The following is a 21,380-nucleotide window of genomic DNA, read 5'->3' as shown; positions in this document are numbered from 1 at the left end:
AAGGAGTGACATTGACTTCCTGAGTGTCAAATAGAGCAGTTTTTTTAGAAACAGAGGCCCAATGTCAAGGCCTTAAATTACAAAATAAAAATTCTCTTAAGTCATATTTTGTACAAATAGCATTTTTATAACAACTGAATGTAGCATATAGTTACTTGATTGTTCTATAAAAGGCATTTTGTTCTTGAGTAATACATAATAATGCTCTTAAATCTTCAATTGTAATCAAGCCAGTTTTCTTTTGGTAACCTGAGCTCAGTTTCACTAATCACACCCAAGCTTGATTACTGTCATTACTGGCACTTGCATAATCATGTAAGAGAACCTGTCTGATGACACGAAGAAAGCTAAAAGATTTCTAAAACGAAACACATGCCTAAATCTAATGAAATTCAAGAAGAGATGAGTAACAGTCATTGGCAAAGTGCGCACTTAAATCCAATTGAGGCGCTGAGATGACGTTAAACCTTCAACTCCAAGGTTTGGATCGATTTTTCCTCCTAATTAAAAGAACTCGGTTTATATTTTAATGCCAATAAAATATGTTCAAAGATATGAAGCACGTGTGATAAAAAAGGAAGGAAAAGAAGAAGAAAAACAGCATTAGCCTATGGGGCGGAAATAGCCTACTGTTTCTGGCGCTGTTTTAGCGATGTACATAAAATCCAATCTGCTTCTCTGTTTATTTTTAAGTGAGCTCCTTTCGGAGATGGTGACTCAGCTGCCAGCACAGTGGGAATGAGGGCTTCGCAGGGAGGGAGCCAGCTGGGCATCAAGGTGGAAGACATCAGGGGAGGGGCCACGTGTCCAACATTCAGGCCCTTCGAGTGCGGATAAGATCTTTACGCAATAGCTATCGGAAGATTTCTTTTATGTAACTGTCTCATGACAACCCACCGCAAACCGTTCATCCTGGAGAGACGGTGACAGACGGGCTCTCCTGCAAGCCTCTAAATATAAGAGGAGAGAGAGAGGAGCGGGAGCCCCAGTTACTGCCGTGCCTCGACTCCTCCAGACTGGATGTAGCGGAACAAGGTGGACTTGGACTTTATTTTACGCACGGAGTTTGCAGGAAATACCGCATCTCATTAATTTCGTCTTGGGTTCTAACTATAAAATAAGCTGCTTCCGTTTCAGTTTTAGCGATTCGGCTTTTGTTTTGCCGGTGGATAAAGTTCCGCGTTTGAAAAAAAAAAAAAAACTAAAAAAATAAAAAATTGAATTCACCAGGTAAGTTGAGCTTCATGAACGGATTTATCTTTAATCTATGGTTGGATTGATGTTTTAATAAAAAAAAAAAAACAACTAAAAAAAGAACACCTGAAAAGCCAACTTTTGATGCTTTTTAGTAATGAAAATGAATTCCAGACAACTGTACAGTTCAAGTACGCTGGAATATATTTGGAATATAACCGCACAATTATCCATATTGTGCGGTTATATGTCAACCTTTCTTTTATATCTAATGGAGAAGAGGACATCAATATTTTAAAATTATATTAGATGTAATTTTATTTTCATAGATTTTTGAAATCTTCCATCTACTGCAGCATACCGTATAATTTCTTACCAGAAAAGCTGACAAAGAGATAAAATATTGAGTCAACATCAAACTGAATGTTGGACTAAGTAATCACAGCAAAAGCTAATAAAATATCTTTGTTTTATGAAGGAAATATGATACTCAGGAGAAGTCTCCTCTTCTTATTGTTCATATCCACATTCCATCAAGTAACACCCCAAGGTAAGTAGATCTTTATGAATCATCTATTTATTTTAAGTTATACACACTGATTTAATTATGTATAAAATTAATACTAAGTAGACTTTGCTTCCTTTTGAAATGAGTTTAAGCTTGTGATAACGATTAGTTATTCAGGTTTGCTGGTTTTGATTAGAATCCGTAGTTGTAAATTTAAAAAACTTTATGGACCTTCATTAATCCACAATAGTAATTTGATTTCCTATTTTCATCCCTTCCTTGACTGATTTCAAGATGGAGAGCAGGAAGATGAAACATCATTTGACCTGTTTGAAATCAGCCACATTACACGCAAGACTCTGGGGGCCAAACAGTTCCGGGGCCAATACTCCGATCTACCTGCCTACCGCTTCATCCGCTTTGACCACCTGCCCCCAGTCAGTGACCCCATACTGAAACAAATACTACAGCAGATCCAGAACAACGAGGGCTTTGTGTTCATCGCCAGCATCCGGCAGGATCGCTCCTCGAGGGGCACCCTGATCGGCCTGGAGGGCCCCGACGGCCGGCGGCAGTTTGAGATCGTCTCCAACGGACGGGCCAACACCCTGGACCTGGTATACTGGGTGGACGGTTCGCAGAACGTGGTCTCATTCGAGGATGTGGACCTGGCCGACTCGCAGTGGAAGAACATCACACTTCACATTCATGGGGAAAATGCAAACCTGTTTGTGGGCTGCAGCTTGATTGACAGCTTCATCCTGGATGAGCCCTTCTATGAACGCCTTCAGGCCGATGGGAGCCGAATGTATGTGGCAAAGGGATCAATTCGTGAGAACCACTTCAGGGTAAGATGGAGAGAGTCTTCTAAGATCAGAATTATGGTCTTCTTGCATGAGAAATAATTCCGGTGTTGAAAAGAAGAGGGTCAATAATAAAAAGTTGTGATCAGAATTGGTAAAAACTTATTATACCTTTAGAAAGAGTTCTTCCACCAAAAGATTCAATAAAGGTATTAACCAGAAGTTGTTTTTTTGTCTATCAGGGCCTCATTCAAAATGTGCGCTTCATCTTTGATACATCAGTGGAAGACGTCCTCCGTAGTAGAGATTGTGAAGTCACAAGACTAGGTGAGTGACAAATGTTTATTTTGAAAAAGGAAGAAAGCCTCATAGTATTTATCTAAAGGTTCCTGGCATTCTGTGGAAGTTGAGATCTTTCATGATCTTACTCAATCCAAAACGTGAATCAAATTTTCAGTTCAAATTTATCAGAACTGCAAAGTGTTTTGAGGCTGATCCCTTGCAGATGTGCTTTGGAGAGTCCTTCTCATGCAACTCTCTTCCATACCACCACCCTTACATGTGATATCTGTACATTTTGTTAAATATTCACCGCAGCAACCAGTTTACCCCTACTGTATGAATCTAAGGAGTTTCATATAGGTCAAAAAGAGGCTCGCAGATACGTGGTGAAGATCTCCCACCGTTGCTTGTGGAAACAGCGGTGCCGACGCGGTGGCTCGAGGTCGAGCGGTGAACAAAAAGAGATGCAGATGCTTACATTTATTTCCATTGGCAGTGGACTTGGAATAATATCCTGGGAAAGAAAATAGAAAAGAGGGAAAGTGAAGGCAACACTGCAGATCACAGAGCTTCCAGCTGCTCGCACGCACACAAATACACACACGCACACGCCCACCCGCTCACACACACACACCCACACACCCGCACGCATTCGTGGTGAGATCATAAACTGGCTGCTTTGGTTGCTTTTCTCAGCTGAAGCTTGGCCCAATTTAAAATAAGGACCTCATGATCTTTAGCAGGACTCACAAAAGTACCAGCTATGGAGCTACAGACGGAGCAAATTGAAGCACAGGTACCTTTTACAACACACTGCAAGGTTTCCAGGTCCGGAAGTTGATACTTTGGTGCGTTATTGCAAAGTGGGTCCACATGCATTGAGTAGTAATGTCCTCTGTTCCAGTGGTTGTTGCATATGTGTTGCCACAAGAAGTGTTAAATTCCAGCTTAAAAGAGTTTATTTGTTTAACAAATGTCACCAAGGCGTTTAAATCTTCTGCACACTTACTGGTGCCAGTCAAGCTTCCACCCTGGCAGAGAGTTTAATGCAAAACGACACCCATAAACCCACACAAACCACTCTCATAAAAGCCAACACACCGGACATTAATGAGTAGCATTAAAATTAGCTCCCTCATTTCGCTCTCTGTTGAATTCTTTCCTTGCTATGCTTTGAAAAAGCACACCATGTCAATCAGGGAGAGGGGAGAATGCATAAACGCTTTCACAGACAAGCCCTCCTGAAATTTAAATGGATCCAGCAGACTGGGGAGGAAATAAAACATTGTGGGACATCACTGGGCAAGTCGAATGACTTTTTGATTTAGAGTCCCCGATCTGCTGTTAATCTTCACCAATTTACATCGCCAGATCCAAGCAGATACGTGCTTGTGTGTTGGCAGGTTGACAGGCGTTCCATAGAGCTTTTTGATATCCGTCTTGTTTATTCTGGAAATTACGCATTCGCAAACTCTGCTGTGATATAATTAAACTTTCGAGTTTAGATAGGCAAACTGAGGGAAATGGAGGTGTAAACTGTAAGGGAAAGCAGGTAACTATTATGTTATAAGGTTCACTGCAAACTCCTCCCAGAAACGATGTCCTTTCCTGCTGTGTGGACTTGTATTTCTGCCTCCTTGTCCTGTGACCTGTCTGTGCAAAATTCCCAGCTGGTAGACATGTTATGCTTGGCTGGGTTTCCTGCTGCAGATGTGTTAACGGTGCAAAAGAAACTTGGCAGTTAGCCTCATTTTGCCCTTTAAATTGGCCAGTAGCTAGAAGGACTGAAGGATTAGGTACTAGTAGCTGTAACTGAGAGATTTCCACTGACTTAACTAAGATTATCTGACAAAATTCAAGTAAATTTGTTGGAGAGGTCAGAGGTCTCGTGAAGCAGGACCTTGTACTCTCCAACACTGTTGCTAGAAATCATAAATATTCATAAAGCTAATTTTTGTTTAAATCAAACATGGCTACAAACTGCACATCTGGTTTTAGCGCATTAAGCATCACAGTAGCTTAATGCGCTAAAACCTGCTTTTGGCCTGCTTCTACAAAACAGGAAATCACATTGTCTGCAGATCATAAACCTCATGTTTCAACAATGATCTCAAATGCGTTTCCCATCGCCAACTTGCAGCGGCTTACATCTCTTCTGCCTCTCTCTTTTAGACGATGACAACGGCTTGAGAGAGAGTGCAGAGATTGTGGATGTAAGCCCCTCCATCACCACAAACATCATAGGTCCAAAGACAGACGACCTGGGTGCAGATATGTGTGAACGATCCTGTGAGGAACTTAGCACCATGTTCCAAGAGCTGAAAGGTCTGCGTGTGGTTGTCAGTAATCTCATTGACGGTTTGCAGAAAGTGGTAAGTTGTAAAACTGATTGGACCAAGAACATTCTTTTGTTTGCTTCCAAAACTGTTCTGATTAATTCAAATTACACGTTTGTAAGAAACAAACAAGAGCAGCTGTCCACTAGTCTTTATTGTGGCATACATAAAGTAAGACATTTAAATTGGGTTACTGGGTAACCTATTTTTGTTTGAAAGTAAACAGCACAAAGCCACAGGACTGTTTATAGAGCAGTCTGTGATAACTGAACCCGTTTGACTTCTGATATCTGTGGCAGCATGAGTCAGGCAGATTTTATGACATGCTACATGTGGACATAGGAAGTGTTCCCCTGGCAGTGGCTCGGTCCAGTCTAATGTCTAACTTTGTTTAAACAGCTTTTGCGTTTCCTTTGGGAGCCTCCCAGCAATAAGAGACTGTGGGCATGAACCTTAGGGAAAAAAAGTGGTTGGTATGGGAAGGGTCCCTGAGGCTCTTCCAGATCGAGTGGTGTCTTACACTCTAGTGCTGCACACTGCTGTTTCCCGATTCAAGAGGAAGCTTGCACAGTGAAACACTCAAATCTTTGGCAGCAGTTAATCGGCTGACAGTTCCCGAAGTTTGAAGGAGTCCAGCCACAGATCCCCTGGTCTCCAAGTGGGTTGGAGGTTGCATTGTGCAAAAGAAAGCAGGAGGTTTTACTGCTGTGTTAACTCAGAAGCAAGAAAAAAAAAAAGAAGTCTGGTGTTATAACAGTAACCGCTCAGCTGGATGACTGATCTTTCTCATACTCCCTGATTTACCCTAACATGTGTTCCTAACATAATCATTTTGTCTGTATTTGATCTTCATACCTACAACAGCCAGATGCACCTTTATATAATGAGCGTGTCTTAACTGATGTGACTGATGTCCTTGACTGCAAATCTGCTGGTATGTGTTCAGACAGAGGAGAATACAGTCATGAAGGAGGCCCTTGGGAGAATGAAGGACACTAAAGAGAAAAACATGTGCTGGCAGGATGGCCGCTTGTTTGAGGACAAGGAAGATTGGGTAGTGGACAGCTGCACTAAATGTAAATGCCAGGTAATTCCAGTTCACGTGGAACAGTACACATTTACTGCTGAAGTCTGCAAACTCGATAAACTCCCTGATCTGCTAATTCCAGGAGTCCAAGATAGTGTGCCACCAAATTACATGCCCTCCAGTGGCCTGTGCCAGCCCTTCTTTAATAGATGGAGAATGCTGCCCCGTCTGCATGCGTAAGTAGATCACACAAACTCTGTTGTTGCAAACATGAACACAACCTGTTGTCTGCTCCATGTTCTTTCTTCTTAACTAATGCTGCCATGTGCCATAAAAAACAATATTCCGTCCATGTTAAGCTTTAATAGCGCCGGACTCTTGCAGCCAGTTTGTCTGAGGGAGTAAACCACGTATTTATTGACACTAAGAATGGCTTCTGTGGGTTCTTCAGATGAAGTCATTCGATAAACAGAGTGACATAAAGAATGAAAGCAAGAAGTTATGATCTTTTTCCAGTACTAAAGTGCAAAAAATAAAAAAATAAAACACAATAAGCAGATGTGAATTTTTCCAGCTAAAGACAGTGAAGACGGCTGGTCACCCTGGTCGGAGTGGACAGAATGCACGGTCACTTGTGGGATAGGAACTCAACAGAGGGGTCGCTCATGTGATGCCACCAGTAACCCCTGCACCGGACCATCTATCCAGACTCGAAAGTGCAGCTTGGGAAAATGTGACAGCCGCGGTAAGTAGCTTGACTCATTTTTTCTCCAAATTGCCCTCATCCAGAAGTGGCTGCCTTTGCAATGTGATATTACTCTGTGTTAAATTATCTGTGCTCCATTACCACTTTGACTAATCGAAAACAAAACATTTGCATGACATGTGGGGAGGTGAGAACATAATGGAGCTGCATAAAAAGTCATCTCAGCTTATTTATGAGATGAGACAAAATTTTTCATAGGGCAAAATGCTGAGCTTTCGTCTTCCTAAGTTTGGATCTGTTACAATATGTCTGAGTGTGAGTGAGGAACTGGATCTTATCGTTGAGTTGAAGGGTGTGCCCTGTCAAAACTAATTCCAAATAAATCATTGGCAAAGAGGGTGTTCCACTGTGCAATTACTCACCACTGGCTCCCATGCAAAAATATAAAAAAAATATGGGATTCTTTTACTGGGATGTTCTTTGTGTAATGCTTCCTTAAAGGTTTCTTTTGTTATTTCGCTTTTGTTTTTTTTCATTTGACATGTTCAGATAACCAAATCATTGTTAATATCACACAAAGAAAACTTGAGCAGATATAAAAATGATTTTCAAATGATGGTGGCATTTATTAAGGGAAGAAAGCTATCCAGGCCAGTGCCCCTGTCTAAATCAATAATTTAATGTGATTTATTCAATTTTCTGGAAACCAGACACAGTTGTGGAATCAAGAATGCTTGACATAAAAAAAGAAAAAATTAAGAAAAGTTGAGAAATAAACCTCATTGACATGTACACGACAATTTCTAAGGCATTGGGACACTGAGAGCCATTGTGGAGAACAGAAGAAAACTTGAAACAGTGGTGGCCCTTCCCACGAGTGGCTAGTTTACTAAAATTACTCCATGAATGCTTTGATTACTCATACAGAAGTGATCCTTTTTCTTTGTTTTGATAAAAGACAAACGATTGTTGGAACCGATGGTTGAGCATCAGATGATGCTCAAACATTCTTGTTTACACAACTGGACATTGATGTGGAGCACATTACCCAGGATTAATCTTTTGTGAAGGGCTTATCTGAAGGGCTCAAAAAAAAAAAAAAAAAAAAAATCAGAATTAAGGATTTGAAGTCGCCAAATCAAAATCCTGACTTAAGAGAGTTCAGTCATGCTGGAAAATTCTCTAGCACATTAGTGAATTAAGACAGTTCTGCAAAGAAGTTGGATTTGTTTGGGTAGCTTTTTGCACACAATAAATGAATTAATCATTATTAAAACAGCTTTTTATGTCACCTATGCTTATATAAAACCCTTAGATGCAACCATTTTTTTTCTTTTTTGTAGAAGCAGATATTTTTCACAGCTTGGTTTTTAGTATAGGCCACAGTTCTGAATATGGGATTTGATTGGTTATTGGACCATCATCTGTGATTGCTTTGAGCTACCTTTACCCAGGATGTATGTGAGGCACTAAAACAGAAAAACCACAAGAAGAGGAGTTTGACTATGATAACATAAATAGTGGTGTAAACATCGCATTTCAAAGTGGGCAGCTTTTTCCCACTATCACACAATGTTTACTGGTTACAGCTAAACGTGGGTGGAAATCTAAAAGGCAACATAGAATATATTTGTTGCGGTGACGTCCGCATGATAGGTGTTCCTCTCTATCCCCAGTTCGCCAGGATGGGGGTTGGAGTTTGTGGTCGCCTTGGTCGTCTTGCTCGGTGACCTGTGGAGAAGGGCAGATCACCAGAATACGGCACTGCAACGCTCCTGTACCACAGCTGGGTGGGAAAGACTGCGAAGGGAGCGGGAGAGAGACTCAGAGCTGCACTGCCAAACCTTGTCCGAGTGAGTATCTTAGTTAAAGAAATGATTTCTCTAAAAGAAGCATCTTTGTTAGAAATGTCTGCTGTGTTCACATGTCCAACATTCAGTCCTTGGCTTCCCTCAGGGCGACATTCCCCATGTGCTCTGGACTGAGCTCCTGTCAGTCTGTCAGGAAGCGTTGAGCAAAATAAGCTCAGTTTGTTTTCTTTTGTAGCGTCAGGGTCCGTATTTCTGTTTCTGCAAAGTTGTTTGTTTAAAAAGGAAAAAGGATTAGAAAATGATTAAGTGATAAAAGGCAGAGTTCTAGAAAATTCACAGCGCTCGTAAAATTTGTTACACAGGGGTTTTAATGGGCTTTGTATCATTTACTCTACCAAAATAAAAAACAAATGTCGAAGTTACCCTTGCAACACGTTATTTGCTTTTAACAAAAATACTGATAAACAGAAAATTATTGTATATCATTAAATTTACTTAGGTAATACTTTTTAGAGTCAACTCCTGCAGCAATTATAGCTGGAAGTCTGTTAGAGATCAGTATGACTATAAATTTGGCAGATCTTGTCACTGGGATTTCTGCTCATTTATAAAGGCACAGGTGCTTTATCTTCATCAAGCTCGATAGGTGCAGCTGCTGTGCAGTAATTTTTAAATCATACCTCAAATTTTTCTTCAGCCTGTGGTCTGGGCCATTCCAGGAACTTAAAATATTTTCCTTAAGGCTGTTGCTTTAGCAGTATGCCTGGGTGCACTGGCATGTTGAAAGACAAATCTCTGTCCCAATCTAAGGTATGTGGAGAACTAAAACAGCTTCACCTAAAGAACTTTCATGTATTTAATAATATCCATAACTGATTTGATTTTGACCAAGGTCAATGTGTTACCACAGCACGATGCTGCCACTGCTGTGCTTTTGCCTATGAAGCTTGGTTTTAGTGATCTGTTTTATTAGTGCTAAAAGTGCTTTCTTAATTGAGTAATTATCAACCTTTTTTTATTTCTGCTATGAATTCAAGCTATTTATGGGTGAGCAGAAAATCAATCAATCAAATTTTATTTGTATAGCACATTTCAGCAGCAAGGCATTTCAAAGTACTTTACATCAAATCAAACACAAAAACACAATGCAACATAGAATCAATAATCAAAACACAACAATGAGTCACGTTCCATCAGTAAATTTGTAATTGATTACGTTTTAAGTACAATCCTAAACAGGTTGGATTTTAGTCGAGTTTGCCTCCATAAAAGGTTTACCTATCATACACCTACTGTATTATGTGGAACAAAATACCTATTGCTATTTTTATTCCCACTCACGCTCACAATCACACAGTTTAAAACGGTGTAAACAGCCTTCCTAAGGGCTTCCAGCACCAGGCTCCGTACAACTCTTTCACAGAATTTCGAACAGGGACTCCGCCATCCCTTACGGATTTTTGTGCAATTCTATGGTACCTGTTAGTGTCTAGAATTTGCAGGGCTTGTGTTAAGTGCAATGACCCTCAGTCATTCGCTTCCAACAAGAGGCTCTGTACGCCTCTTTCATGGAATTTTGCTCTGGGACTCCGCCGTCCCGTGTTCTTTAAGCTTTGCTTTCCGTGTCCTATTAACAAATTTAACAGTGTGAAAGTGGCGTCATAATCAAATTGTTGGTTTTTTTTACCCACTGCAAATGCTTTATGGCTTATTTATTACTATGTAAAAAAATAATTAAAGACATGTGTCACTCCTTCTATGAAGGTTGAGGTTAGTTTTTAAAAGCTTGGTAAAGATTAATGGATTGATGTGGAAATCCTCAGAACTAAAGAGGGAGAAATAATCTCTAACATGACTGTAAAATAGTTGTACAAAACTAATATAGGTGGCTCAGTTTTACTTAAAAATAACAAATAATCTGATATTAAATTAGAGAATAAAATCCTAATTTTGGGTATCTGAATAAAGGGAGCAATATAATAATTGTATTTTTATATGGTGTAGACAAAATCTATTGTAATGCTTTAGAAGAGGGGAAATGAGTGTTTGCAGCTTTTCTAAGCACTGTAAATCTAATCTGTGATTTATTTTCCCTTGTAGTTGATGGGGGCTGGGGACCGTGGTCTCCTTGGGCAACTTGTTCTGCAACATGTGGAGGAGGAATCAAAAGTCGTTCCCGTGAGTGCAACAGTCCTCATCCTCAGTATGGCGGCAAGAAGTGCATTGGAGAGGCTACCGACAGCGACAGCTGCAACAAGGAAGACTGCCCTGTCGGTGAGTTCAACGTAGCATTTTTTTCAATTACCATAACAGGTTTCAGGTTTGCAAACAACAGAAAATTTCTTCAGATCATAACTTTGGTTTAAGCAAAACTGTCTCACTTTGCTGGAGATATGGCATTTGATTTATTAGAACTATGTGGTGACTAGAAATTCAGGTGGTGTCACAAAGATACTACCAAACTGCCAGGAATTATTAACAAAGTCTGTTATGACTACTACAAAAAAGACAAAAGACATATGTTTGGAGATTTATTTTCAAAATGTCACATTGTGCTGCGTTTGTTTCCACCCATCTCTTTTCCCTGACAGATGGATGCCTGTCCAACCCTTGCTTTGGAGGGGTTGACTGCAGCAGCTCAGCAGACGGCTCCTGGGAATGCGGCCCCTGTCCTGCTGGTTTTCGTGGAAATGGTACTCATTGCGAAGACATTAATGAGGTAAAACCCACAGACCCTCTTTAGTACTCAATGGGTTTCTATAATTCCTTTATTTGAGTTCTTTTTTTCATTTTGCCAATGTATTTTTTACCTTTCTAGTGTGACATGGTGTCTGATGTTTGTTACAAAGTGGGTGGAACACAGCGCTGCATCAACACTGACCCGGGTTTCCACTGTCTGCCCTGCCCAAAGCGCTACAAAGGCACACAGCCCTTTGGAATGGGTGTTGAGGCAGCCAGGAAAAACAAACAAGTGAGTTTTTGTTGCACTCAGTCAGTGTCTTTAACTGATCTCTGTTAGGACAATAGATAGCCTCAAAGAAGTGAAACAAGAGAAGGAATGGATTTCCAGAAGCAGATCCCTGGTATTTTGGTGTTGGATCCAAATATAATTACCAGAGAAGGGTCATTTGACATTTCTACCATTGGAGCCCAGAGGAGGTCGAAATCCCTGGTAATGCTAGTGATGACTAAAGCAGCAATTATACATGAATATGACTTAACTTTCCAAAAATAAATAAATAAATCAGCACCAGTAGAATATTGAGGATAGAGGAGAAGATGAAGTAGATTGGAGTAACTCCTAACAATAAGCATATGTCATACCTCTCTTGTTCTGGTAAGATCAGAAACAGACTGACCCAGTTCTTATAATTGTTTTTGAGTTTGATATTATAAAAACAAAGTCACAGCTGTTACATTTTATCTCTAGAATAGGTATTGGGACATTCCATATATAACACACTCCACTGGGACACTGCTGGTTTTGCTGTTTTGACCCCAAAATTTATGGGAAACTAAGAAATAAAAAATAAAAATTAAGATCCTCTTAACATCAGTCATGTTTTATTTCCCATTGTAATGTTCTTTATGCTCAGCAGATGCTTGTCTGATTTCACATTGACTTATTTCCAAATGAACTCATTTTGAAAGCCGTCTTATCATTGGGAATAAAAATGTTTCATTGCCCATATGTGTTTAAAACCTGGATCATGCTGTTAGTTTGGCCTCGGTACACTCACTGTGTGAAATCTAAAATGGATGAAAGTTCATAACCTGGTAATGTGGTGTACCTGTGTGCTGTATTAGGCAACAGTACTTGCTAACATGAGATGCAATCCAAAAGGATCTCATAAAATCAATTGTACCTAGAAGCGAACCCTGCTTCGGGTTGTTGCTTATGAACAACAGTGATTACAGAAATTTAATCTGATTAATTTAGTTGAATCCTTTCAGTGCAGGCCACTCAAGAAACTGTTGTCAAGAAACTTGAACATCTGTATTCATGAAACTGCTCCACTTCTTGTTTGTTTGTGTTTTTTTAGGTATGTGAGCCAGAAAACCCATGTAAAGAAAAGACCCACAACTGTCACAAATATGCTGAATGTATATACATCAGCCACTTCAGTGACCCGATGTACAAATGTGAGTGTCGCACTGGCTACGCTGGAGATGGCTTTCTATGTGGAGAGGACTCAGACCTAGATGGATGGCCCAATCAAAACCTGGTCTGCAGTGCCAATAGTACATATCACTGCAAAAAGGTATTTTGAGTGACTGGTTTGGAAGTTGCCCTCCATGCTGTGACACAAAACTCAGCTGATGAATATTGTGAACTTCTTGTAACCATTTCAGGATAACTGCCCTAACCTACCAAACTCTGGACAAGAAGACTTTGACAAGGATGGACAAGGAGACGCTTGCGACAAGGATGATGACAATGATGGAATTATGGACGAACGAGTATGAGAATTTTCTAAACTTTTACTATTTCTAACAATTATTATCACAAAAAACTTCAGAGGACTCATGATAATTTGGATTATAATTGGCAGAACCCAGTAGTTTATTTTTGTCAAACAGCAACCTCACATTTCTGCTCAGGTGAGCAACGATCGAAATGAAATGTGAAAGAAAGGGAAACTTCACTTAACTTAAAATTAACCACAGTGCATTGTGATGTGGATGGTATCTAGTTTCAATAAAATGCAAGACATTTCTGTGGTTCTGAAGAACTTGAGAGCGTAAGACTTCAAACAGATAATGAATTAATGTATTTGGATAATCAATAGATTATTAAAATAAAATAAGCATAAATGATACTGCTCTCCGACAAATCAATGTAATGTTACCTTTGAAATCAGAAACAGCTCTTGTGAGGGTTGTTCTTTTATCTTACATTCTATGTTCTGTGTCTGAATAAGCATTAATATATATTAAGAGCTAAAAGATTTACAAAAAAAAAAGATATTAACAAACATGCTCTTCCCTGCACAGGACAACTGTCCCCTCCTTTACAATCCCCGCCAATTTGACTTTGACAAGGACGAAGTAGGTGACCGCTGTGACAACTGTCCCTATGAACACAACCCTGCACAAATAGACACTGACCATAACGGTGAAGGCGATGCCTGTGCTGTGGACATTGATGGAGATGGTAAACTGACCATGCTTGTTTTTGAACTGAAGCACAACTGACTATTAAATCCATGCACTAAAATAAAATTGCTTGTTCTAATAGCAAATTTTTCTCACAGAAATTCAGAATGAAAATGATAACTGCCCCTATGTGTACAACACTGACCAGAAGGATACAGACATGGATGGGGTTGGTGACCAATGTGACAATTGCCCATTGCTTCATAATCCTGACCAGGTAGTATATCCTACACTGCAAAGAATGAAACCACACAGTAGGTATATGAAGTATCAATGACTATATTTGTATCTGCTGAACAGAATGATGTGGATAATGACCTGGTTGGAGACCAGTGTGATAATAATCAGGACATTGATGAAGATGGCCACCAGAACAATTTGGACAACTGTCCTTATGTGGCCAATGCCAACCAGGCAGACCATGACAAGGATGGAAAAGGAGACGCCTGTGACTATGATGATGACAATGATGGCATAGCTGATGACAAGGACAACTGCAGACTGACACCTAACCCAGACCAAGAGGATGCTGATGGTGAGGATGTGGCCTTTAAATTATTTAACATTCCAGATGAAGCATGTTCCAGATGTGTGAAGGCTACATTCATTCAGCAGGTCACTCCTGGAAATTCTTGTTTCTTTTGATTGCATCTGTAATCGCACTACTCCCACTATTCAGTTCCATTGAAAATTTCAGTAGATACAATAGATATGGACTGAGAAATCAACTGGTGATTATATTTTCATCTTTATCTGATCAGTTAGAAACTTATAAAAATATATGTTATAATAAAAAGTGGTTGCATTAAAAGCAACATCCTTTGAGGTTGAGGATATTACTCAGGGAGTACCAGCAGTTCATTCAGGCTGTGGAAGAGTGAGAGAGAGCAAGACTTCTAGCAGATAGCAGGAAGGCTTACGAGGAGGGAAAACCTTACATATTTGGCTATCAAATACTCCAAAAAAGTCTCCTCACCATAACTCTATTTTCAGGAAAAATAGAAACTGTTTTTTTTTAAATAGTTCTAACAATGCTAACCTAATTTGCTTCTTTAGAAAATAAATTTGGCTGAAATCTGGATCATCAGGTCAAAGGTTTACAAAAACATGTCAGTGATCAACCTCATGATTCAGATTTGTTCATCTCAATCTAAAAAAATCTGAAGAATATTTTTTTATAATATTTTATTGTTAATTTATGATCTCTACAATATCTTTGTGGGTTGTTTTTGTATTTTTTTAACAATCCAGAGAAATATATTTCGTCTTTCGTTTTTAAATCACATGAATTCAAGGGAAGTAAATGTATTTTGGAGTATATGTTTAATTATGTTGACATACGGCAAAGCAGGACAAAGTTGAGTTTTGCAGAACTGAAGCATCCAAAGAAAGATCCATCCTGGTTTTCACACAACTGGTCTGTTTCCTGTGCAAACTCTAACTAAAACATACATTTGGTCAGTGTTATTACTATAATTTTTTGCATGATGGATGGCTCCTCTAAACACTACATTGTTTTTCTTCTATTTATAATCTGGTTGTACACCCTATAGCTAAACATGCATGCTCCAGTATTTTCTAGTCCTGCTCTTCCAAACTCCACGTAGTCACTATCTGTTCTCACTACTCAGTGAGGTTTTGAGTTCTCCCTGATGCTCAGCAATTAGTTTCCCTGCAGCAGGTGTGAAGTACAGCGGCTGTGGAAAAAGTTGACAACTTAGTCGGCACGAGTGATGTCATTCTGCATGGCTTAGCAGGCCAGAGGGGTACATGCCAGGTTGTGAAGTTTTTATTTCCTTTCAGTTTTTCTCGTGATTAATCCAAAGAGCCCCATTTAAAGCAGGGTTACCTGGAGTTTGTACAGCTGTCTGTAAATGGAAACAGACCACAGAGTAGGAAAGCTCTGGAGAGGATGTCTTCACACTCTGTAAAGCTTGTCAGATAGTGTTAATTTGATAGAACCATTTTAATTCATTAGGACAGTAACAAAGATGCTGATAAAAGGAAGCTAGTTACTTCCTTATAGTGGTCCTTTTCTAACTACTGGCTTATTTTCATCCCCGCTTTCCCGGCACACAGTCCAACTCCAACATTCATCAGACTGCACGTTAGTAATACTTGTGGAAATTGTCACAACAAGAAAAAAAGGATTTGCTTTAGTACACTTGGCCTGGGTTTGAAAGCCCCCTTTTCTGGGAGGAATTATTTTTCCATCAATTTTTCATTTTAACTTGCAAATGTTCCTCAGTAGTGGGAGTGTTGGGATACTTACATCAGCGTACAGCTGTTTTTCAAACCTATTCAAAAGTAGGTCACCCTTGTTGATGTTATTTTAAATATTGCTTCATTCAAAACAGGTGATGGAAGAGGGGACGCGTGCAAAGACGACTTTGACAATGACAGCATCCCGGATATCCTCGACGTGTGTCCAGAGAACAATGCCATTAGCATTACAGACTTCAGGAAGTTCCAGATGGTCCACTTGGATCCAAAGGGAACAACTCAAATCGATCCCAACTGGGTGGTCAGGCATCAGGGCAAAGAACTGGTTCAGACTGCAAACTCTGATCCAGGCATCGCAGTTGGTGAGCAGCAGACATGCAAAATGTTTACCGTCAGACAAGCCTTTCATGCTGACGCCCTGCTTTCTAAAAGAAACCCTTTTGACTCTGTAGACTCCCAAGAATGTATTGTATCTGTTTTCTTCCTGCAGGTTTTGATGAGTTCAATGCTGTGGACTTCAGTGGAACCATGTATGTGAACACAGACAGAGATGATGACTATGCTGGCTTTGTCTTCGGCTATCAGTCAAGCGGGCGCTTTTACGTAGTGATGTGGAAGCAGATCACACAGACATACTGGGAGGACAAGCCATCCAAAGCCTTTGGCATCTCCGGCGTTTCACTTAAAGTTGTCAACTCAACCACAGGAACTGGGGAAAACCTCAGGAACGCTCTGTGGCATACGGGGAACACTGCCGGACAGGTAGGATCTTGTCCAAATGCTGTAATGACTTACAAATGTAGTCACAGCTCTTGGTTCTTTTCTATATTTTGCTTGGTCATAGGCCCAAATTGTAATGTATTTTTTGATAAACCAACAAAAAGTGAAATTTGTTTCTAAAGTTGAACATTTTACATAGGTGCGCACTCTGTGGCATGACCCCAAAAACATTGGTTGGAAGGATTACACAGCTTACCGGTGGCATCTCATCCATAGACCCAAGACTGGCTTTATAAGGTAGGTCAACCTATTTACCTGCCTGTATTCTTTTAATATCATATTAATGTATTAATGTCATTTGCTTGTTGTTCTCTTTAGGGTTGTGGTATATGAAGGGAAACAGATCATGGCTGACTCAGGACCAGTTTATGATAAAACATTTGCCGGAGGCAGGTTAGGCCTCTTTGTCTTCTCCCAAGAGTTGGTTTTCTTCTCCGACCTCAAATATGAGTGCAGAGGTAAGTTGGAACCATAACCATGTTTGTCAAACAAAACATTTTGCGAGCTTTGAAATATCTGGGTCTCAAATCTTAATTACAAACAAAGGCTGTCAATTTATGGACTTTTAGTTATTTAATTTATTAGATTGCTAGTTTGCAACTTGACATTAATTAACCATAGAGAGATACAGTCAAACATAACGCAATGTTTTTCTATTAATAATTAGGAATATTAGGTATGATAAAATTCAATAAAATTTACAACAATTTTACTGTATCAGGATATTTACACACATTTAAAATAGAAATGTCGAACATGGTCTCACTGCTTTTATTTAAATATAAAAAAATCCCATTTATTCTGACTGTTGCTAAGTTCATCACAGCAATTCAAAAAAAATATTTTTTATTCTGATACGCAAACTTAAGTGCAAAAAAAAGAGAAAGAAAACTCCTCAATTTAGCTGTCACTTTGGAAAACCTGGTGTATGAAATATGATCCAAATTTGCCTTGGTGCTCTCTACAGAATAACACAAGTACAACAGACCTCTATAATTGGTTAATTATGTGGTCTGTTTACTTGGCTGGAGACGCCAGTCTCAGATGAGATATGATGCCCTTAGCTTTTTAGCTGCAGTTTTGAACAGCATTATAAAAATGATGGATGATTTTCCTTTAGTTTCCACACCATCATTGTTTTTCTTTTATTTGTTTGTTTGGGTTTTTTTTTAAATTGGATATAAAGCAGGCTGAATTAGCTTTCTTGTGTTTGGGAGAAAAAGAGGCGCACTAGCATTCAATAAGCCAGTAGCAACATGTACAGTTGGAGAACATTTCAACCATTTTTCCAGCATCTCATTAGAAGAACTTTAAACTGATGGAATGTTGTAAGGGAGTAAACAGTTGTGAAATTTTGAAGCTATTAAACTTTTGTATCCCTTGAGCCTGTTAATCAGCCAATGCTTAATTAGGACACTAAGAACTTGCCTGTGGGAACGTTAACCTTTTCTGACATGAGTCAGAAAGTTGTTAATTATTCTTTATTTTGAAAAGTGAGAGAAGTAAACACTGAGAAACAGTCGTGTGAAAGCATTGAGGTCTGTATAGCTGGACATGTGGATATTTAAAATCACTTTCAACAATATTGAGGGATTAAAGTAAGTGAGACAATACATGTCAACGTTAGCTATAAAATCTAATAAAAACATGCAACTTCTGATGCTAAATAAGTCTGGACAACTCAGCGTATCTCATCCGATGAACATTAGAAAATGGTTACTCTTCATTTTGAAGAAGCTTTTCCACATTTGATACTTGGTTCTGTGTGACGGTTAAATTGAGAGTCAAACTCAAAAGAGCTTCCTGATGTCTTTAGAGGGAAGCCTCCAAAAATGCAAAAGTTTGACATGAACACTAAGACTTAGAAATAATGTAAAGATGAGTCTAAGCCTTAATTATTTGGACATGTTTTGAAACAACCAAATGACACATTCCAGGATAAAGAGGTCATACCTACTGTGAAGAACAGAGCTGGAAGTATCATTGTTTGGAGATGCTTTACTGGAGTAGGACCTGACTAACTCACAGCTATAAACTCTACATTGGGTCAGAGGGTGTTTGAGGAAAAAATGTGTGAGCCCATTTGTAAAAACAAAAACTGTGCCGAAGCAGAACTTGACTCTGCATTGTGATAATGACTCAAAACAAACCAGTAAATCCACCAATGGCTGGCTGAGAGTTAATAAATGGCATGGGTATAAAAGAAACTCTTCAATCATCAGCTGAAATGAGGATTAGAGTAAACTTTCCTTTAATGGCTACAAGAATCAGCTCATCCAATTTCTTTTTTCTTGTGTAATGAGCAAAACCAGTCAAATATTTTTGTTGCCAAACCACTTTCATTTTTAAAGATGGACAACAAAAGAGTAGGACTCTTTTTTTTTTTTTCACAGAGTCTAAATTCCTAATTGTTTCTCATCTCTGTGTGAACTGTTATTGTTTCATGCATGCAAAGAAAATTTTGTAAACAATCAACATGTTTTCCAAACTTCAGATAAACCGGAGTTTCCAACAGTGTTCATCAGGTAATGGGGAAAGGGTTTGTGTGTCAAGTGTGGTTGTTGCAAGAAAAAAAAAACTGCTGTTTCTGCTTGTCAGCTTGCCCATGCACAATGCCCCAGCTGCATTGTGAAAGGCCTTGTGCGTCAGTCCAAGGATCTTATGCTGAGTGCCAAGCGCTAAATTGTGGAAAATGAGCCTGCGGCACTTATTCACAATCACAGCCACATTGCTGAAGACACGCTTCCTAATGCCCACAGCGCACATGTTGTTTCTGCATTCTGCCGCTTTTCACCATGGAGGTTTTACCGTGAACTCAATACTAACTATAGTTGTCTCTCAAATCTTCTTGCAGATAATTGAGTTGCATGATATACAGAAGATGGACGAAGGCAAGAAGCTTTCCAATTGAACCCTGTCATCAGTGAATCCATCTGGACATAAATAAGACTTTGCATACAGCCATCCTTTGCCTTAATACATTGACAGGAAATGACATCATGGCAGATTTCAGTTTCCCTTAAAAGTCCTATGTTACGTTTCCCTTCATGGGAAGAAACTGAACATAGTAAACATGCTTAAAAAGCCTCTGCAAAATATCAAAAAAAAAAGTACCTATTCTACATTTTTATCTTTATTGTGTGACCACTTGATGGAGAATCACTTACAAGGGAATCAATTATTTGTGATTCCCTGCATTTACCTTCTCGCTTTGACATGTAAGTGATTTCTATTGACAGATATTCTTTTGTTTTTACTCAGCTGTTGGTCAGTAATCTGTCAGAGCTCTGTCTGAAAAAACATAAACCAACCAGCTAATTAAAACCAATAATCAACACTATTTCTCCTCATTCTTCTTATGATGAATGTAATTTAAAATGGGAAACTACAGTGATTGATTTCAACAATGCGAAAGATGTTTATACTAAGTCTGTACTATAATTTCTTTTGTAAATTATTTAGGCTCAGCCTGTTTTTTTCTTTTTGCCTTTGTGCTAGTTTGTAAATAGTTTTATTTATTTGTTTACACTGATATATAGTTCAATATCACAAACAAGATGGCATACCATAAATATCTGAAGATTTTTAAGTGTCTGTCAGTTCTGTCGGAGATATTGTTTTTGAAAGTTGCTTAGAAATGATCATTTTCATACCTTGGTGACAAGGTATATTAATTGTGATTGTTCAGTTTAAGACATCAAAGTGATATGTATGTTTATCTCTGTCTATATGAGTTTAATTATCAAAACTGGCTGCTACAGTTTTTTTTCTAAAGTTCCTGTTCCCCGGTAAGTCTGGTGTTGCCTAACAAATCACTTATATGCACCTGACAATCTGAGGGCCATTGCATTTTGTGCTTAAGTCTTAAAAATGAAAGATTGTAGAGACATTTTGTTGCAAGCAGTTTTACACTCCTATGTTGTTTTTTAGCATCATCATTGGATATGTGGACCTTTACAGTGTTGACTGAAATGATTCCAGTGTGGCTTGGGATCATGATAGTGTCTCAGTTGATTGGCATTATTCTGTATATTGCTTATGTTCTTCCCTGCTTGCTTTCCGTCTTCTTCCTTTACTTGAGATTTGCAATGCGCAAAGTGTAAATGTTTTTTTTTATTATTATTATTATTTCTGTGTTGTTACATGGACATTTTTACAAATTTGGATTGTTCTGTTTACAAATAAACCATTTTATACCATTTTGTTAGACATATGACTTAAAATTGAAATTGGCTGATGAATAATTTTACAAACAAGAAGTGTTTCACTTTCCTAAAACACTACTTTCTTCAAATATCCAGATTATGTCTGTTTAGCTCATATAATGAATGAGAGGTGTGCTTAAAAAAGTGTTGAGATTTTGCTCCTGGTTTATTTAGACCCAATAAGTCATATTGGGCTGGCAGCACAAAAACATTAAACAAAACTTAGTGCCGCAAATGGGCAATATGGATAATTTGGCAAAACCTGTGTCTATTTATAAGTGAGAATGGGTTGCAAATTTGTCTAAAATAGATTTGACTGTTTGACCGGACGCAATAAAGTATTGTGCA

The 21,380-nt window shown here is 38.9% G+C and overlaps 1 protein-coding gene across 2 annotated transcripts; it reads left to right on the top strand.

Moving 5' to 3' along the window:
* The first annotated feature begins 762 nt into the window (after positions 1-762).
* thbs2a (thrombospondin 2a) lies at positions 763-21,028 on the top strand. Of its 2 annotated transcripts, XM_044136410.1 has the most exons (23): positions 763-1,230; positions 1,673-1,744; positions 1,997-2,550; positions 2,748-2,832; positions 4,960-5,159; positions 6,070-6,210; positions 6,293-6,386; positions 6,725-6,895; positions 8,533-8,709; positions 10,768-10,941; positions 11,259-11,386; positions 11,486-11,638; positions 12,711-12,929; positions 13,021-13,128; positions 13,663-13,822; positions 13,923-14,041; positions 14,125-14,359; positions 16,182-16,409; positions 16,538-16,809; positions 16,967-17,064; positions 17,146-17,285; positions 19,322-19,352; positions 19,682-21,028. In XM_044136410.1, exons 2-23 carry the CDS (start codon positions 1,678-1,680, stop codon positions 19,683-19,685), a joined length of 3,558 nt encoding a protein of 1,185 aa, XP_043992345.1. In that variant the 5' UTR covers positions 763-1,230; positions 1,673-1,677; the 3' UTR covers positions 19,686-21,028. The 2 variants fall into 2 exon arrangements, with proteins under 2 accessions (XP_043992345.1, XP_043992346.1); XM_044136411.1 differs by lacking the exon at positions 19,322-19,352.
* Positions 21,029-21,380: the final 352 nt, after the last annotated feature.

The sequence above is a fragment of the Gambusia affinis genome, linkage group LG13 (assembly GCF_019740435.1).
Source record: "Gambusia affinis linkage group LG13, SWU_Gaff_1.0, whole genome shotgun sequence".
Lineage (NCBI taxonomy): Eukaryota > Metazoa > Chordata > Actinopteri > Cyprinodontiformes > Poeciliidae > Gambusia > Gambusia affinis.
This window is presented reverse-complemented; position numbering and strand designations above follow the sequence as displayed.

Excerpts from the sequence above, each read along its gene's own strand:
- thbs2a (XM_044136410.1), top strand. The coding sequence starts at position 1,678 with ATGATACTCAGGAGAAGTCTCCTCTTCTTATTGTTCATATCCACATTC. Across the intron at positions 2,833-4,959 it reads TTGTGAAGTCACAAGACTAG|ACGATGACAACGGCTTGAGA; the intron begins GTGAGTGACAAA and ends TCTCTCTTTTAG. Across the intron at positions 11,639-12,710 it reads CAGCCAGGAAAAACAAACAA|GTATGTGAGCCAGAAAACCC; the intron begins GTGAGTTTTTGT and ends GTGTTTTTTTAG.